This window comes from Heliangelus exortis, chromosome 1 (assembly GCF_036169615.1).
Source record: "Heliangelus exortis chromosome 1, bHelExo1.hap1, whole genome shotgun sequence".
Taxonomy (NCBI): Eukaryota; Metazoa; Chordata; class Aves; order Apodiformes; family Trochilidae; genus Heliangelus; species Heliangelus exortis.
Genome location: NC_092422.1, coordinates 196,913,191 through 196,931,681, shown reverse-complemented (window position 1 = coordinate 196,931,681; position 18,491 = coordinate 196,913,191). Strand labels below are relative to the sequence as shown.

General features: G+C 50.2%; 1 protein-coding gene across 1 annotated transcript in view; it reads left to right on the top strand.

The window, feature by feature from the left end:
• The window catches only part of KLHDC10 (kelch domain containing 10), a 31,732-nt gene extending 14,415 nt beyond the window's left edge, over positions 1 to 17,317 (top strand). Inside the window, exons 2-9 of the mRNA XM_071734275.1 lie at positions 3,220 to 3,441; positions 4,157 to 4,311; positions 7,121 to 7,269; positions 8,052 to 8,136; positions 10,798 to 10,864; positions 12,342 to 12,389; positions 14,925 to 15,064; positions 16,949 to 17,317. Of these exons, the coding sequence (XP_071590376.1) occupies positions 3,220 to 3,441; positions 4,157 to 4,311; positions 7,121 to 7,269; positions 8,052 to 8,136; positions 10,798 to 10,864; positions 12,342 to 12,389; positions 14,925 to 15,064; positions 16,949 to 17,158 (1,076 nt within the window). The 3' untranslated portion in view covers positions 17,159 to 17,317. The remainder of the gene's footprint in view (positions 1 to 3,219; positions 3,442 to 4,156; positions 4,312 to 7,120; positions 7,270 to 8,051; positions 8,137 to 10,797; positions 10,865 to 12,341; positions 12,390 to 14,924; positions 15,065 to 16,948) is intronic.
• The last annotated feature ends 1,174 nt before the right edge of the window (positions 17,318 to 18,491 follow it).

Sequence of the window (18,491 nt, the reverse complement as noted above, 5' to 3'; positions counted from 1 at the left end):
AATTTCCCTCTCAAAGCATCTCCCAACCAGAAGCCTGAACAATTCCCTTGGCTGTAAATACTTTTTTTTTCCAGTGTGTTCACTCCAAAACGAATCCATCTCTGTGGATGCTTTCAGATTTTCAAATCAAAAGCCCAAAAGGGGTGGATGTTTCTCTTTCCCTTTGTGAATCACCTCTAAACCATGTAATGTTTGTTTAACTGATTATTCCAGCTCTGAGGAGCCCAATAACCTCCCAGCTGTCACTATCAGTGTATGGAATACCATCCCCTCTGAGCCATACAGCTGCCCAGTGGCACTGCACTTCCTCCCAGACTGCAGATTTTCCCATTAATTCCTCACTTTCTTCCCCTCTTACTAGTTGTTGGTTTTTTTTTTCCAAGTATTGATTGCAGCAAGAGGCAATTATTACTGGAAACAACCCAAATCTGTCAAAACCTCCCCACAAGTTTGTCTGAACCCTGGAGAGCAGCTTAAATTTTGAACAAGAGTCAGAGCTTAATAAAGCAGCAGCAAAGGGGGAAGGTGGTTAAGCACAGCTGCTTGTGTCGAGTTCAAACTCATTATTCAGCCTGGGCAAATCATTTATTTCACTGTTCCTGGAGGAAAGATGTTTGCTGCCTCCTTTGTTACTGCTCCCCAGGTCTGATTCACTGCTGATAAATGTGACAGGCTCTAAGGAGAAAACAGGAGAAATCCTAATTAGATGTTTCACTGGCTCTAGTTCCATCCTAAGTCTGTAAAAGACCTGTGAGAGCAAAGTGATAGATTTTTGCTTTGCTCTTTAATGTCCACCAAACTGGAAACCCTGCCTGGAGAGGCAGCAAGCAGAGGATGTGCTTGAGGGAGTGATGGTTCTGTGCTGAAATTGTACAGTTTAGAATCATGGATGGTTTGGGTTGGAAGGGACCTCAAAGCTCATCCAGTTCCAACTTTTATTCATGGGCAGGGACACCTCCCACCAGCCCAGGGGGCTCCAAGCCCCATCCAACCTGACCTGAGACACTGCCAGGGATGGGGCAGCCACAGCAATCCTGGGAAATTTATCCCCAGGATAATCTGTGTCAGGGCTGTGCTTGGGTCACTTTTCTGTCATCTGGGTCCTTTCAGCCCTGTCCCCTTCTGCAGGGTCAGAACCCCCCAAGTGGCTCAGTTAAATCAGCTGATGGAAGGACTGAAGTTCTCCCATCTTTGGGCATCCTGATGGACACTGGATGCAAGGAGATCCAAATGCCCCTGGGTTGTGCAGCTCTGAAACACTCCCTGGAACAGCACTTGGGGCTTTTATATCTCACTTGGAGATAGACCCCAAAACCATATTTTCATAGAATCCTGGAATGGTTTGGGTTGGAAGGGACCTCAAAGCTCATCCAGTCCCAACCCCCTGCATGGGCAGGGACACCTCCCACCAGCCCAGGGGGCTCCAAGCCCCATCCAACCTTAACACCTCCAGGGATGGGGCAGCCACAGCTTCTGGGGGCAACCTGGGCACCCAGGGGCTCAGCACCCTCACCCCAAACAATTTCTCCCTCCCTCCCTGCCCAAGAAAGAGAATCCTGGAATGGTTTGGGTTGGAAGAGAACTGAAAGCTCAGCTCATTCCAACCCCCCTGCCATGGGCAGGGACACCTCCCTCCCAGATTGCTCCAAGCCCCATCCAACCTGGCTTTGAACACTGCCAGGGATGGGGCAGAGACTCTTTTCCTGGGCAACCTGGTTCTAAAGCTCAGCACCCTCACCCCAAACAATTTCTCCCTCCCTCCCTCCCTCCCTGCCCAAGATCTCCTCTCCATCTCCCCTCTTGCAGGCTGAAACTCTTTTCCCTCATCCTGTCACTCCATGCCCTTGTCACAAGTCCCTCCCCAGCTTTCCTATAGCCTGGTCAGGGTTTTCTTCATTTTAGGAGTCTACTTTGTCTCTTCCTTCTCAAGATGAAGCTCAGAGCTGCTCTCACCCAGTGTTGGGGTGAAGAGAAAAAACAGTTTTTGAAGCCTTCCTGGTTTCATCAGATTGAGATATCCTACAAGTCTCACAACCAGCTCCTTTGTGTAGGGACCTGTTGGGTTTTTTTTCCTATTCCTTCCATCTTTCTCATTCACTGTGGGGCTTGGCATCTTCCTGAAGTAAAGCATCCACCTTTTTATTTCCTTATAGGGGAGAGGGTGGGTAGGCAGAGGGCTTCCTTTGGGAAGGAAAATGCCAAGTGGCAAACTCAGCCTGCAGGATCTCAGGTGGTTTCCCTACTGTGCAAATGTCTTTATCTGTGAGCAGATGTGACTTAAAATCATAGAATCAGCATGGTTGGGAAGGACCTTCAAGATTATCAAGTCCAACACCACCTGAACCACTAAATTGATTTCTCAGACCCCATTTTTAGGAAGCCCAGAGGTGTCTAAGGTGAAGGAGCCATTTCAGACACAAAGGTGCCAGGAGCCAAAGAGAAGAAACAGAGAGGTTTGGGTAGGAGGGGAGAGCAAATCATTGCTTTTTGTCATCCTTCCCATCACACAGCTTTAAATATAAATATTTTGGAACTGTTTCCTAAGTGAAATCTGCCATGTGGAATGGCAAAAAGGAGGAATTAGTCAGATATCTCAGAAAGAACCTTTAGGGAAGGGTTGTCATGGGCCTGACCTGGTGGCAGATTTCCTTGGGCATGGGTGGTCCGGGAGGTTGCCGTGGATGAGATGGTGACAGGCACAGGCTCTCTCCCCATTCCTCCTTCCTCCTGGCTACACACAGATTATTGGAACAGGTTGCCCAGGGAGGTGGTGGAATCTCCATCCCTGGAGGTATTAAAAAACCAGGTAGGTGTGAGCCTCCAGGAGGTGGTTTTGTGGTTGAGGTGGTGCAGGACTGACAGTTGGACGCGATGGATCTCGAAGGGCCTTTCCAGCCATGGTGATTCAATGAAACTCCCTGTGGCTAAACACCAGCCACTCTTTCTGGAGGCCTGAAGCCCAAAAAGGCCTACAGAACTGTTTAGAGACAGAATTTTAAGCCTTTAGACAGCAAAGATATTTATTTTTGGATCCGGGGAACTCCCAGCTCGCGCTGGACAAAGAGTTCCACCGGTCAGGTAAAAGGGTTAGGTTATTGCTTTCTTTCCTTAATCCTGTCAGGGTCTTCCTCTGTTTCAGGCCCACAAACTGCCTGACCCCCCAACACCACCTCAGCTGACATTTCCCTGAAGCTTTTTAACCTCCTCATTTTCTTTCAGGCCACAGATGCCCTCCAGCAAGAAGCGGCCATCGTTGCGTGGCAGACAGCTCCAACTTGTATGTGTTTGGGGGCTACAACCCCGACTACGACGAGTCTGGTGGGCCAGAGAATGAAGATTACCCACTCTTCAGGGAGCTCTGGAGGTACAATTTTGCTACAGACACCTGGCACCAGATGGGCACTGAAGGCTACATGCCCAGGGAGCTGGCATCCATGTCACGTACGTATGGAAATTCAATTCCTGCCCCCTTACTCCTGAAGCTATATTTAATCCATGGCCCTGGAGGAATGCAAAACTGGAACAGGTTGCCCAAGGAAGTTGTGGCTGCCCCCTCCCTGGAAGTGTTGAAGGCCAGGTTGGATGGGGCCTTGAGCAACCTGATCTAATGGAAGGGGTCTCTGACTGTGTGGGGGGGGTCGGAACTCAATGATTTTAAGGACCCTTCCAACCCAAACCATTCTGTGATTCTATGAAAACCAGGCAAGAACTGGAAATTCTGGATGTGTTTCCAACTCTTCTGCAAGTAGGCCTAGAGTTGAGGTTGAGTTGGTGATTTTTTTTCTCCTGTTTCACTCCAGCTGAGGCAGAGAAAGAAAAAAACTCCCAAACACAAGAGGTGGTCTTCATGTATTTAGCTTGGCAGCTGCAAGGCCCCTGTGTTTTCAGCAGCTGGGTCCTCAGTGCCATCAGAGATCTCAGAGCATCCCAAAATAGCTCTTTGTTCACTGGCCATTTTTAAAAGCAGCCCTTTGGTTACCATGGTTTTTAACTTGCATTCTCTGAGCATTTCAAAGCCATAAAGTTGAGCAGTGTGAAACCAGAGGGTATTTCAACAATACTGAACACTCCCTGCCTACCATCTCCAGAGCAGAGAGGTGTTCTGTGTGGTTGTGACTCACAGCAACAAGTGTCTCTGCTCTACCTCTCCTCCTAGTTGTACTGCATGGCAACAACCTCCTGGTTTTTGGGGGCACCGGGATCCCCTTCGGGGAGAGCAACGGCAACGACGTCCACGTCTGCAATGTCAAGTACAAAAGATGGGCTCTGCTCAGCTGCAGAGGGAAGAAACCCAATAGGATTTATGGCCAGGTAATTTATTGGAGGATGGACCCAAGCTAGAACAGGGGAAGTTCCACCTCAGCATGAGGAGAAACTCAGCTGAGGGAGCCCTGGCCCAGGCTGCCCAGAGAGGTTGTGGAGTCTCCTTCTCTGGAGCCTTTCCAAACCCCCCTGGATGTGTTCCTGTGTGGGCTGCCCTGGGGGATCCTGCTGGGGCAGGGGGGTTGCACTGGGGCATCTCCAGAGCTCCCTTCCCACCCCAAACATTCTGTGGTTCTGGGCCTGACAAAGCTGATAGGTGATGTTTGCAGGTGGAAAGAAATTTCATTTTTATTTATTTATTTTATCAGTTTACTCACTGCAGGATCAAAAACCCTAGGTAGCTCTGGAGGACTGGGAAGCACAATTCATTTTGGGTGGGTTTGTTGCAAGCAAACCAATACTTGTTGCTCATTGTGTCACCTTCCCAGGGCAGCTTTCAAGCTGTGGGCTCTGCCCTGGGGAGACCAGAGCTGGAATCCTGGCTCCAGTTTGGGGCTCCCCAGTTGAGGAGAGACTGGGATCTACTGGAGAGAGGCCAAGGGAGAGGTGGGAGGGTGAGGAAGGGACTTGAGCATCTGTGCTGGGAAGAAAGAGTGAGAGGCCTGGGGCTGTTGAGGCTGGAGAAGAGAAGGCTGAGAGGGGATCTGCTGAATGTCCATCAAGAGCTGAGGGGTGGGGGGCAAGAGGAAGGGGCCAATCTCTTTTTGGGGGTGGCCAGGGAGAGGCCAAGGAAGAATGGGTTGAAGGGAGAAGAGAGGAAGTTCCAGCTCAGCATGAGCAGGAGAAACTTGTTGAGGGTGAGGCTGAGGGAGCCCTGGCCCAGGCTGCCCAGAGAGGTTGTGGAGTCTCCTTCTCTGGAGCCTTTCCAAACCCCCCTGGATGTGTTCCTGTGTGGGCTGCCCTGGGGGATCCTGCTGGGGCAGGGGGGTTGCACTGGGGCATCTCCAGGCCTCCTTTCCCATCCCTGACATCCTATGGTTCTCTAAGGATGTGTTTCTCTGTGTTTCATCCTGTGTTTTTTGGGAAAAGAAGCCAAGGTATGGAGATTTCTTCTCTGCTGGGAACTGGAGTTGTTCTGTGTGTCCATAAGTGTAAGGAAAGGCAGGTATCATTCTTAAAGAAGCAGTGCTGCCTTACTTTTTTCAGATTTCAAATGAAAGGAACAGTTTCCTTGTAGTTAGAAAAGTCACAGAATTATAGAATTATTCCACTTGGAAATGACCTCGAAGATCATCAAGTCCAACCATCAACCCACCAGCAGCATGACAAGGAAACCAAGTCCCCAAGTGCCACATCTGCATGGGTTTTGAACACCTCCAGGGATGGGGACACCACCACTGCCCTGGGCAGCCTGGGCCAATGCTTGAGCACTCTTTCAGTAAAGAAATTTTCTTCCTAATATCCAAGCCAAACGTTTCCTGGTGCATTAAAATTTTTAAAAGTCAAAAATTTTTGACTAATTGCCAGATGCAGTTGAATGAAAACCTATGTCTGCTGTAAGGAGTGGTCAGTAGTTTCTGGAATTGCTCTCTTAGCTTCCTCAAAGCCTTTGAAACCCCAAGCCATAAATAAAAACAGTGCTTAGTAGCTCCTGTTTTTATCAAAATAACAACTTTTAAAGTGTCCATAATGTCGTGGAAATAAAAACAGTGCTTAGTAGCTCCTGTTTTTATCAAAATAACAACTTTTAAAGTGTCCATAATGTCGTGGATGAAGGTGGTGGACAAAAAAACCTAGATTCACTCTCCCAGGAGGACTCCAGCTTGTGTTTTCCAGTACTCCTGCCAAGGTATTTGTGGTTCAAACATTTATAACCCACCTAATTGCTCATTTAGCTGCCTGCCAGACACGTGGGGAAGGCAAATAGTCTTCCCTCAAGAGGCAAAGAGGCAGGAGGGAGCAGGAGGAGCTCCCATCTCTTCTTCCAGGGAATGGACTTTCAGTTTCAGCTGGGTGATATTCCATGTGCTTTGGAATTGTAGAGGCTGTTTTCATTTCTCAGGCTGACTTTTCCACTGTGTTTGGGACTTTCTCTGTTAGGTTTCATGCTGCTGGCTGTCTGCTGGCTGGTTTATAAGGTTCTGAGAGCTGGTTTATAAGATTTTTCATCAGAGCAGCTGTAAAAGGTTGGTGTGGAAGAGGTTCAGGGTTAACTGTGCTTTGGTTTTACCTCCTGGGAACCCCTGCAACACAAGCTCAGCAACTTCTATTCTAAGTCCTCATCTGGAGGAGCAGCTGAGGGAACTGGGTTTGTGCAGCCTGGAGCAAAGGAGGCTGAGGGGAGACCTTCTGGCTCTATAAATCCCTGAGAGGAGGTTGGAGTCAGAGGGAGTCACTCTCTTCTCCCAAAGAGCAAGCAACAGGAGAAGAGGAAACAGCCTCAAGCTGTGCCAGAAGGGGGTTTAGACAGGAGATCAGAAGAATCACAGTGGTTACACCCAGCACAGGCTGCCCAGGGAGGTAAAAGCTGTGCAGATGTGGTGCTGAGAGCCATGGGTTAATCACTGGACTTGGCAGAGTTGGATTGATGGTTGGAAGAATCAGATAATGATTGGACTTGATGATCTTGAAGGTCTTTTCCTACCAGAACAATTCTGTGATCATGGAGTTTCTGCCCATTCCCACAGACACCACCACCACCATCTTTTGGCTCTCATCCACTTTTGCCCTTCATGTTCCCCCTGAACATGTTCTGTGAGGTGGAGGTAGAGCTTTGCAAGGGGTGTCTTGCTTTGGGAGGGCAGGAGTGCTCTTGTTTGCAGCCACTGGTTTCTCACTGGTTTCTCTTCCCTCCCAGGCCATGGCCATCATCAATGGCTGTCTCTATGTGTTTGGAGGAACAACTGGGTACATTTACAGTACTGACCTCCACAAACTCGACCTCAACACCAGAGAGTGGATCCAGCTGAGACCAAACAACATGTCCTGTGACATGCCAGAGGAGAGGTGAGGTGCTGGGGGCAGCCTTGGGGAGCTTTGGGACTGGGGATTCACCACCCTTACTGGGAATGAGGAGCTGAGGGAGCATGAACAGGCTTCTGGGTGCTCTTAGAGCAGGGTTTCCAGGTGTGAACCTTGCACAATGGGTGCTCCAGCAGTCTGGCACCCAGGGGGATGGAGGGATGGGGTGTGAAGTGTGTGCCAGGACACTGAGATGGACTGAGTGGTGCCAGAACAGCACCTGAGGGGCAGCTGGTGAGTTCTGAGGGGGGAAAGATGCTCCAATCCATCCCTGCCCCTGTAGCAAGGCATGGAAGAAGGAGAGTTTGGAGATAAATCAGCAACCATCTCAGTGAGAGAAGGGGATGGAGTATTCATGGCCATCTTGGTGCCCCACAAGTCCTTGTACTTCAGTTTTGTGCTGCTCTGCTCTCAGAAAATGCCTTTCAGGCTTCTGCAGTGCTGCTGGGGTTATTCCTGAAAGCTTCCACATCTTCTGGTTGATGGAAGGTTGTGGAGTCTCCTTCTCTGGAGACTTTGGAAAAACCCCTGGATGTTCTCCTGTGTATCCTGCCTGAGCTGATCCTGCTTTTTGCATGGAGTTTGGGCCCTTCCAACCCCTGACATTCTGTGATTCTGAAAGCTCTTGACCTGAGGGACTCACACAGCACCAGCCAGGCTTGGGCTGTCTGCTCAAACCACTCCAACTTTAAAGTGTTTTCATGAAGCTTTTTGTTGTTTTCACACTAATTTCTTGTGCTGCTGGGTTTCCTTCTTTACCCCTCCAGGTACAGACATGAAATTGCACACGATGGTCAAAGGATTTATATCTTGGGAGGTGGAACTTCCTGGACAGCTTATTCCTTAGATAAGGTAAAGCCACCTTGAGCCCTGGGTAGGAGATTTTGGGGGTGTTGATAGACAAGATGCTCAACTTGAGCCAGCAGTGTGCTCCTGGAGCTCAGAAATCCAACCCCATCCTGGGATGCAGATCAGGAGAGGGGATTCTCCCCTTCTGCTCTTCACTTGTGAGACCCCAGTTCCAGTACTGGTTCTGATGTCCCCACCAGAAGGACAAAAAGTCCAAATTATACAGGAGCAATAATTAACCCAAGCTGGCAGTGTGCTCCTGGAGCTCAGAAATCCAACCCTGTCCTGGGATGCATCCAGAGGAGCAGGGCCAGCAGATCAGGAGAGGGGATTCCCAGCCTCTGCTCTGCTCTTGGGAGACCCCCAGCTCCAATCCTGCCTCCAGGTCTGGTGTCCCCAGCAGAAGAAGGACATGGATCTGTTGGGATGAGTCCAGAGGAGGCCACAAAGATGATCCAGGGGCTGGAGCAGCTCTGCCATGAGGAGAGGCTGAGGAGCTGGGAGTGTTGAGACTCCAGGGGGACCTTAGAGCTGCCCCCCAATCCCTGAAGGGAACCTCCAGGAAGGCTGCAGAGGGACTTTTCAGAAGAGTGTCCAGTGCTAGGAGAAGGGGAAATGGTTTGAAAGTGCAGGAGAAGAGGTTCAGCCTGGAGCTTAGGAAGAAGTTCTTCAGGAGGAGGGTGCTGAGACTCTGGAACAGATTGCCCAGAGAAGTTGTGGCTGCCCCCTCCCTGGAGGTGTTCAAGGCCAGGTTGGATGAGGCTTGGAGCAACCTGGGCTGGATGAGAGGTGTCCCTGGGCATGGAGCTTGGAGGAGATGAGCTCTGAGCTCCCTTCCCACCTCACCCATTCCATGATTCCCAGGCATGAGTGTGGTGTCCAAGTGGAGCCAACCTGCTGGTTTTGCTGGTTGGCAAAAGTCCTGGACCTGAACACCCTCATTTCTAAGCCTTATTTTGAGCCACTCAAATGCTCAGAGGGCTGAGCACCTCCCTGGGAAGCCAGGCTGAGGGATTGGGGTTGTTCAGCCTGGAGAAGAGGAGGCTCCCAGGTGAGCTCAGAGCAACCTTCCAATATCTGAAGGGGCTCCAAGAAAGCTGGGGGAGGGCTTTGGACACGGGGGGGTAGGGAGAGGAGAAGGGAAATGGGTTAAAACTTGGAGAGAAAGGGGAGATTGAGGTTGGAGATGGGGAGGAAATTCTGGAATTTGAGGGTGGGGAGAGCCTGGCCCAGGTTGTCCAAGGAAGTTGTGGCTGCCCCATCCCTGGCAGTGTCTCAGGTCAGGTTGGATGGGGCTTGGAGCCCCCTGGGCTGGTGGGAGGTGTCCCTGCCCATGCAGGGGTTGGGACTGGATGAGCTTTGAAGTCCCTTCCAACCCAAACCATTCCAGGATTCTATGAAAATATGGTTTTGGGGTCTATCTCCAGCTGAGATATAAAAGCCCCAAGTGCTGTTCCAGGGAGTGTTTCAGAGCTGCACAACCCAGGGGCATTTGGATCTCCTTGCATCCAGTGTCCATCAGGATGCCCAAAGATGGGAGAACTTCAGTCCTTCCATCAGCTGATTTAACTGAGCCACTTGGGGGGTTCTGACCCTGCAGAAGGGGACAGGGCTGAAAGGACCCAGATGACAGAAAAGTGACCCAAGCACAGCCCTGACACAGATTATCCTGGGGATAAATTTCCCAGGATTGCTGTGGCTGCCCCATCCCTGGCAGTGTCTCAGGTCAGGTTGGATGGGGCTTGGAGCCCCCTGGGCTGGTGGGAGGTGTCCCTGCCCACAGAGCTTGGAGGAGCTGAGCTCTGAGCTCCCTTCCCACCTCAGCCATTCTGTGATACAGTGAAGCAAAACCAGTGCAGTCTCTCATCCAGCCTTGCCTGGAAAACTTGGTTAAAACCCCTCAGATAAGGAGGAGCAGCTTGTTCTCTCCTCTCTGCAGAACCTGGCACTGCCACAAACACCTCCTGTTGACTCAGAGATGATGAATCTTTGCACTGCTCTGCACAACACCCTCATTCCCTTGGACCTATTATCAAAGATTCCCACCTAAAAACACTCAGGACATCTTCTGAGGTGTCATTTTTGTGCCAAAATGGGCAAGTGCCAAGGGGAGGAATTCCTTGACATCAAATTCAGATGTCCATATGGTGACTCCTTTCTTGTCTTCCCCCTTAAACATTTCCTTTCATTTCCTATGAACATTTTCCTCCACTACACCTTGGGAAGGGAAGAGTGAATCCATCCTGAACACCAAAATGAGAAATGAGGAGCCCATAAATAGTGCTTCACTACCAAAACAAGCTGAAACTGCAGCAGTGAACAGGACTTTTTCTCTGCATTTTCTTCTCTCCTGCCCTGCAATCTGTTTCTAAACACTTCTGAGAACTGGAGGGTGTGGGATTTAATTGGTTCAGGGTTGTTGTTTTTTTCTAAATTTCTATTTCAATAGCAAAGCCTGAGAAGAAAGCTTCAGTAAGCTGGTGCAGGAGATTACATACCTGCTTAGTCACTGTCTGCCTTATCTGTTTCTGGTGGGTTTTTTTTTCCACACTCAATGAAAAAGAGGTGTTATTTATAGTGGCTCCCTGGCTCAGAGCCTGCAGCTGCATCACAGTAGTGCTGGGAGAGCCAGGAGGCCCTAACACATCTCCCCCTTCCCTTCAGATCCATGCCTACAACCTGGAAACCAACACCTGGGAGGAAATTGCCACAAAACCTCACGAAAAAGTTGGTGAGTTGGGAATTTCCCATGGTTTTCCCCTGTAAAGCAGAGTATGGCCAAGAGGGAATCCTGGAATCATGGAGTTATTTAGGTTGGAAAAGGATTTTTTGAGATCACTGAGTCCAAGCATTAATCCAGCACTGGCCACCACTAAAGAATGATTGAAGATGCATCTGGGGAGGAATAACCCCAACCCCCAGTACAGAGCTGGGGGTGTCCTGCTGGGAAGCAGCTCCATGGAGAAAGCCCTTGGAGTCCTGGGGGACAGGGAATTCTCCAGGGGTCAGCAATGTGCCCTTGGGGCCAAGAGGGCCAATGGTGTCCTGGGGGCATCAGGAAAAGTGTGTCCAGCAGATCCAGGGAGGTTCTCCTCCTCCTCCTCCTCCTCCTGCTCTGCCCTGGGGAGACCAGAGCTGGAATCCTGGCTCCAGTTTGGGGCTCCCCAGTTGAGGAGAGACTGGGATCTACTGGAGAGAGGCCAAGGGAGAGGTGGGAGGGTGAGGAAGGGACTTGAGCATCTGTGCTGGGAAGAAAGAGTGAGAGGCCTGGGGCTGTTGAGGCTGGAGAAGAGAAGGCTGAGAGGGGATCTGCTGAATGTCCATCAAGAGCTGAGGGGTGGGGGGCAAGAGGAAGGGGCCAATCTCTTTTTGGGGGTGGCCAGGGAGAGGCCAAGGAAGAATGGGTTGAAGGGAGAAGAGAGGAAGTTCCAGCTCAGCATGAGCAGGAGAAACTTGTTGAGGGTGAGGCTGAGGGAGCCCTGGCCCAGGCTGCCCAGAGAGGTTGTGGAGTCTCCTTCTCTGGAGCCTTTCCAAACCCCCCTGGATGTGTTCCTGTGTGGGCTGCCCTGGGGGATCCTGCTGGGGCAGGGGGGTTGCACTGGGGCATCTCCACACCTCCCTTCCCACCCCAAACACTCTGTGGTTCTCTGCAGTTTGCTGGCAGACTAAAAGCTTTTTTTTTTTTGTCACCTTTTGTGACACTCCCTTCAAGTTCCTGCTTGCTGAGAGCTTTAGCAGTGAGGACAAACCCATTTGGAGCAGATTTAGGAGTTTGGCTTCTCTCCCTCCTTGGGTGGGAAAGATGATAGTGTCTGGCTCTCCTCCCAGGAGGAGCTGCACAGCATCTCTGCTCCCTCTGAGGGACCCCACAGGGAATTGGGTGGCAGGAGGGGTTCCCCTGAAGCCTTGTAGGACCTTTGGCTGCTGCATTTCACCAAGCCAGAGGTGAGAGCTGGAGTCTGTGAAGAATGAGGTTCCAGGACATTTCTTTCCTTCCCTGGAGAGCAAGTAGGAGTCAAACCTTCTGAGAGAGCTGGTTGCTACATGAAGGATGTTTTACCTGGGATTGTAGGAAAGTAGAAACCCCTTGTAAATGAAAAAAGAAAAATTACTCTTACCCCTAATTAGCTGGTAAGGTAGAATCACCACTTACCCAAGCACTCCAAAGCACCTGTAGTTAATATTTTTTTTTTTTTTACTCTCCTCAGGCTTCCCAGCAGCCAGAAGATGCCACAGCTGTGTTCAGATTAAAAATGGTAAGATCTGCCTCTTCCAAACTGGTGTATCTTACACAGCCTTGCAGTGACAAACCCATCCTTCCAGCCTGAGGGTTCCTGACTTCCAGCACATGTTTGGGAGAACTTCAGGGCACACTTGGCTTTTTCTGGAAGGGATTTCTTTCTTGTTAAGAACCTGGCACCACTTTTCCTTAGGAGAGATCTCACTGGTGTTGGCAAATTTAAGTTCTTGGAATTCTGCAGTATTTTATGCAACACACAAATCTGCTCTGGACATGTGGCCACTTCAGTGTAAAATATCACACATTTTAGCCACAAAAGGTCTTGGGAGAACTTCAGGGAACACTTGTCTTTTTCTGGAAGGGATTTCTTTCTTGTTAGGAAGCTGGCACCACTTTTCTCTAGGATGGCACCACTTTTCCTTAGGAGAGGTCTCACTGGTGTTGGCAAATTGGAGTTCTTGGAATTCTGCAATATTTTATGCAACACACAAATCTGCTCTGGACGTGTGGCCACTCCAGTGTAAAATATCACACATTTTAGCCAAGAGAGGTCCATGGTGCTTTGTAAAGTTATTGGTTGCAAGCTGAGGAAGAGGATGAGGAACCTCACAGCTCTACAGCTCACTGGGAAAAGCAAAATGGGGCCAAGTCCTGGAATTGCTCAGGGCTTTCTTTGCTAGCTCAGCCTTTTCCTTGTGTTGTAAACCTGAGGTGCTCACCTGGGGTGGATTAGGAGGCAGCAGCAGTCAGCAAATGAGTCTTCCCATTCTCTAGGAAAGTAAAGATCATTTTTTTAAGTTAGAAGCTGCACAGAGCTTGGCCAAGCCTTCTCTTCTTCACTTTTGATCCTCCAAATGTTCTTGCTGTAAATCATTTGTGCTGCTGGAAGCAGAGCTTGGGCAGGGCTCTGCCTGTGCACTCCCTGCTGGATTACCCAGCCTTTGGGAACAGCAGGGCTTGGGAACAGGGATCCTCAGCTGGATTTGGATCTCTCCCATAACCTCCTTGTCCTCCAAGGCAACGTTGCCCCGAACTTTGTAAGAACCAAATGGATCCTAATGGGCTCAAGAAGGGGCTGCAGTGTTGATTGTTCTTTACAAAACTCTCTCCAGATGAGTTACTGAGTTCTGAAGCCAGGCAGAAGGCTGACAGGCCAAGAGTTTATTTCTTAGGAGTGCAAATCCTGCTACTGAAAGGAAAGGCAGGAGCTGGGAGCTTCCTCACCAGCATTTTGCTGCACTGCAAGCTTCTGGGTGGAGAAGCTGGGCATGGCTGGGAGCAGGATGAGGAGCTGGGGCTGCTCCCCATGCCCTAAAACCCAACAGAACCTCCTCAAAACAGAGGTACCTGGGAACTCAGCTCTGTGAGAGCTTCATTCAGGGCTGAATTCTGCTCCTGCTTCTCAGTGGAGGTTGGAATCAGCCATGGTGGGGCTGGGATCAGAGGAGGATGGGAAGTGGACATGAGGCAACAAGGTGCTGGGAGCCCAGAAACCCCCCATGTCCTGGGCTGCATCCCCAGCAGTGTGAGCAGCAGGGCCAGGGAGGGGATTGTCCCCCTCTGCTGGGCTCTGGGGAGCCCCCCCTGGGGTAAAGCTGTGTCCAGCTCTGGGGTCCCCAGCAGCAGAAGGACACGGAGCTGTTGGAGCCAGTGCAGAGGAGGCCCTGGAGCTGCTGGGAGGGCTGGAGCAGCTCTGCTCTGGAGCCAGGCTGAGAGAGTTGGGGGTGTTGAGGCTGGAGAAGAGAAGGATCCCATGGGGAGACCTTAGAGCACCTTCCAGTGCCTGAAGGGGCTCCAGGAAAGCTGGGGAGGGACTTGGGACAAGGGCCTGGAGGGATGGGACCCTGCGAGGGGGAAGGGTTTGCAGCTGGGAGAGGGGAGATGGAGAGGAGATCTTGGGCAGGGAGGGAGGGAGGGAGGGAGGGAGAAATTGTTTGGGGTGAGGGTGCTGAGCTTTAGAACCAGGTTGCCCAGGAAAAGAGTCTCTGCCCCATCCCTGGCAGTGTTCAAAGCCAGGTTGGATGGGGCTTGGAGCAATCTGGGAGGGAGGTGTCCCTGCCCATGGCAGGGGGGTTGGAATGAGCTGAGCTTTCAGTTCTCTTCCAACCCAAACCATTCCAGGATTCTGTTTCTTGGGCAGGGAGGGAGGGAGAAATTGTTTGGGGTGAGGGTGCTGAGCCCCTGGGTGCCCAGGTTGCCCCCAGAAGCTGTGGCTGCCCCATCCCTGGCAGTGTCTCAGGTCAGGTTGGATGGGGCTTGGAGCCCCCTGGGCTGGTGGGAGGTGTCCCTGCCCATGCAGGGGGTTGGAACTGGATGAGCTTTAAGGTCCCTTCCAACCCAACCCATCCTCTGACCCTTTAAGTACCCTCTGTGGCTGTGAGCAGTGTGCTGGGGCTGATCTGGGTGATGCTGAGAGCTTGTGTTGGGATAGAAGTGTGGATCCTAAAATTTTCCTTTAATTGTGATCTGTGAGTGCAGTCCCCTCACATTCTGCAGTTCCTCAGTGGGGGGTGGCTGAGTCTGTAACCCCCATGGGTTTCCTCTCTTCCAGATGTGTTTGTTTGTGGAGGCTACAATGGAGAAGTGATACTGGGAGATGTTTGGAAGCTGAATCTGCAAACTTTCCAGTGGGTGAAGCTCCCAGCTGCCATGCCAGAACCAGTTTATTTCCACTGTGCTGCTGTCACACCAGTAAGTGACTCATTTCTTGCCTCTGAGCACTCTGATGTTTGTGTGAGCTACAAACAGAGCTGATGTTCCCAAAGAGGTGACCTCCAGTGGATGAGGTGTCTGGAGAGAGGCTGAGGGATGGGGTGAGCTCACTCTGGAAACACTTTTGACTCCTACAGCTGCTCAGAGCAGCAGCACTTTGAGATCTGCTGCTTTCTGAAAGCAGTGGTGTGGAAACTGCAGCATCTCCAAGGAGAAATTCCAGGTGTTGACAGCAGGACCTCTTTGCATAAAGAAAAAAAAAAACCAAACCATAAATTCACACACTTCCCCCCAGAGATGACTGTTTTTAGCTTGAGTTTTGGGTTTTTTTTAGGGAATTGGGATTGTTTAGTTTGAGGGAAGCTGATGGGGAGACCTTCTCAATCTCTACAACTCCATGAAAGGTGGTTGGAAGAAGTTGGGGTTGGTCTTTTCTCCCACATAACCCTTGATAGGACAAGAGGAAAGTGCCTCAAGTTGGACCCAGGGAGGTTTGGGCATGAGGAACAATTTCTTTAACAATTTCTTTACTGAAAGAAATTCAGGCCCTGGCCCAGGGGACTCCTCATCCCTGGAGGGCTTGAAAAAAACATGTGGAGAGTGGCACTTCAGGACATGGTTTGGTTGGGTTGATGGTTGGATTTGATGATCTTAGAGGTTTTTTTCCCAAATTTTGGGATTCTCTGGAAGCTCAGGAGGTGAGCAGCCCTCTTTGGGAACCACTCCTGAAGGAAAGGTTGGTATCCTGGAGCTTTGGGGCTTCCAGGCAGCAAGGAATGGATAAGGAATGGATTTCACTGTGGCTTTGGGCTGATTGTCACCTTAGGGCAGTGTGTGAGGGCAGAAATGGGTTTTTTTTTTTTTTTGGTTCTAAGAGCAGGGGGCACCCAGTGAGGAGGTTGTGCTGAATGCAGCTCTGGGAACCTCCAGGCCACCTAAGGGTGTTTCCCAGGCAGCTGCATGACTGCAGGTGGGTGCCTGGAGAGCAGGAATTCCTCTTCTTTTCCTGTATTTTCCACAAGTCCTCTTCTCAGAAGGGGCCAGCAGCTGAGCTTTCCCTGTCTCACACCACATTTGTGTCATGCCTGGAGCATGAGGGAACTCAGAATGGTTTTGTGTTGTGTGGTTTTGGTAAAAAAAAAAAAAAAAAAAAAAAAATTAAAACCCCACATTATTTGTAGCTGAGACCCAAATATCACAGAATGGGTTGGGTTTAAAGCTCATCCACCAGCCCAGGGGGCTCCAAGCCCCATCCAACCTGACCTGAGACACTGCCAGGGATGGGGCAGCCACAACTTCCTTGGACAACCTGGGCCAGGCTCTCCCCACCCTCACAGGAAATAATTTTTTCCTAATTTTTAACCTCAATCTCCCCTCTTTGAGTTTTAAACCACTGCCCCTTGTCCTCTCACCACACCCCTGTGCAAAAAGCCCTCCCCTGAATACAAAACCACAGAATCATCATGGTTGGAAAGGACCTTCAAGATCATTGAGTCCAACCACCAGTCCTACACCACTTTCACCACTAAGAGATGGTTCAATACTCATTTATTACCACTTTGCCCCACTCCTAAAACTGATTTCTTGGGGTAGAACTCACCTAAAATCCAGAGCAGAGCCCTCTAAGCAAGCAGATCCATCTTTTAGGTTGGATTTCCTAAACCAGCAGCACAATTTCCTCCTCTGGGCTCTGAGCAGACCCAAAGGTGAGTGTCCCAGGGGGTGACACTTCTGTCCCCACCACTCCAAGCCTTCTGAGCTCTCTGATTTTCCAGCTGGAGAGTCAAACCTTGGTTTTCCTGGCTCTGTCATTCCATGGCACCTCCAGGTGTAATTCCCTTCTTCCCCCCTCTTCCCCCCCAGGCTGGCTGCATGTATGTCCATGGAGGGGTGGTCAACATCCAAGAAAACAAACGGACTGGCTCTTTGTTTAAAATGTGGCTGGTGGTGCCCAGCCTGCTGGAACTCTCCTGGGAGAAGCTCCTGGAATATTTCCCTCACCTAGCAACTCTCTCCAGATCTCAGCTTTTGCACCTTGGACTGACTCAGGGCCTGGTGGAACGACTAAAATGAGAACATCTCCTGCTTCTGGCTCCCAGGGATGCTAAAATTCCAGGAGCTCCTTCCCACTCCCTCCCCTATTTATGGATTCCATGGATGCTCTTGCTCAAGAACGTTGGAGGAACCCACTCAGCGCCTTACTCAGCAAATACATTGATGCCTTTCAAGAAATCTTTTCAGTTGTTGGCAAAATTCACTTTTTATTTATGGAGCTCTCCCATCACACCATTCATCCCAACAAACCCCAAATCCTTTGGGATTAGTCCCATGCCATCCAGCCCATCAAACTGGCAGCAGCACATGCTTGCAGCTTCATGGGGGAGGGAGGGGGGAAGCTTAGGGAATGTTTCCCATGTGCCACCTTCCAACTTTATCTGCTCACAAGCTGGAGCTCACAGAGGCCCCTGACCACAGGACAGCAGCCCCCACCCCTTATTTCACCTTGGATGACACTCAGCCCCTCTAATACCTGCCTGAGCTCTCCCCTTCTACCAAAAAAAAAACCCAAAACAAAAAATCCTAGGGCTTGGAAGGCTTTGCATGTGTTCCATGGGCATGTTCCCACCTCTTTGAGCTTCAGAAGACAGCTGGAATTCCACAGCTGGAATGTGGTGTTGGGAGGCACCCAGCCTGGGTTTCCTGGTGCAGAGCTTTGAGAGGCCCCATCTTTGTGTTCCTCCCCTTTTCATATTGAAAGGTTTGCTTGGGAAGACTTAAAAATTGCCACTTACTGGACTACTGTGTAGTTTACTTGGGGAGGGGAAAAGGGTTTTGCTGATTTTTTTTTTTTTTAAACCCTTTTTTGGCTCATAACAGAAAAAAAAAAAAACAAACCTCAGCCTGGAGCTTTCAGAGCTGTCTTTTAACCTGCAGCATCTTCTCCCTGATGTCTGCTCAAGTCCTGCTTCTCAGCATCTGATTTTAATGAAGCTTTTTGTTCCTCCCCCTCCTCTCCTGCATCCCACTTTTTTCTAGGGAGCTTCATGTTCCTCTGGGGTGGGAAATGTTTGAAGCTCATGGATCCCTCATCCCAGGAACCACAGCAGGGAGGGAAGAGGAGAGGGAGCATCTCTCCCTCTTGCTGTGTAGAGGATTTCTCTTGTCTTGCTGGGCTTCATCCCCTCTAGTGACCACCTGTAGGTGACATCAAACTGAGCAGCTCCTCATCAGGCTTGTCCAAAATCCTTTTCTTTTGGAGATCACTTTTAAGTGCCTTTTTTTTCTCCTTTTTTCCCCCCCTCTAAATCACCTTTTTCCAGTACCTTCCCTTTCCATCAAAGGCAAAAGTTTAGACTCTGGGGGTTTTAGTTCCTTTTTTTTTTTTTTTTTTTTTTAAAGATATTAC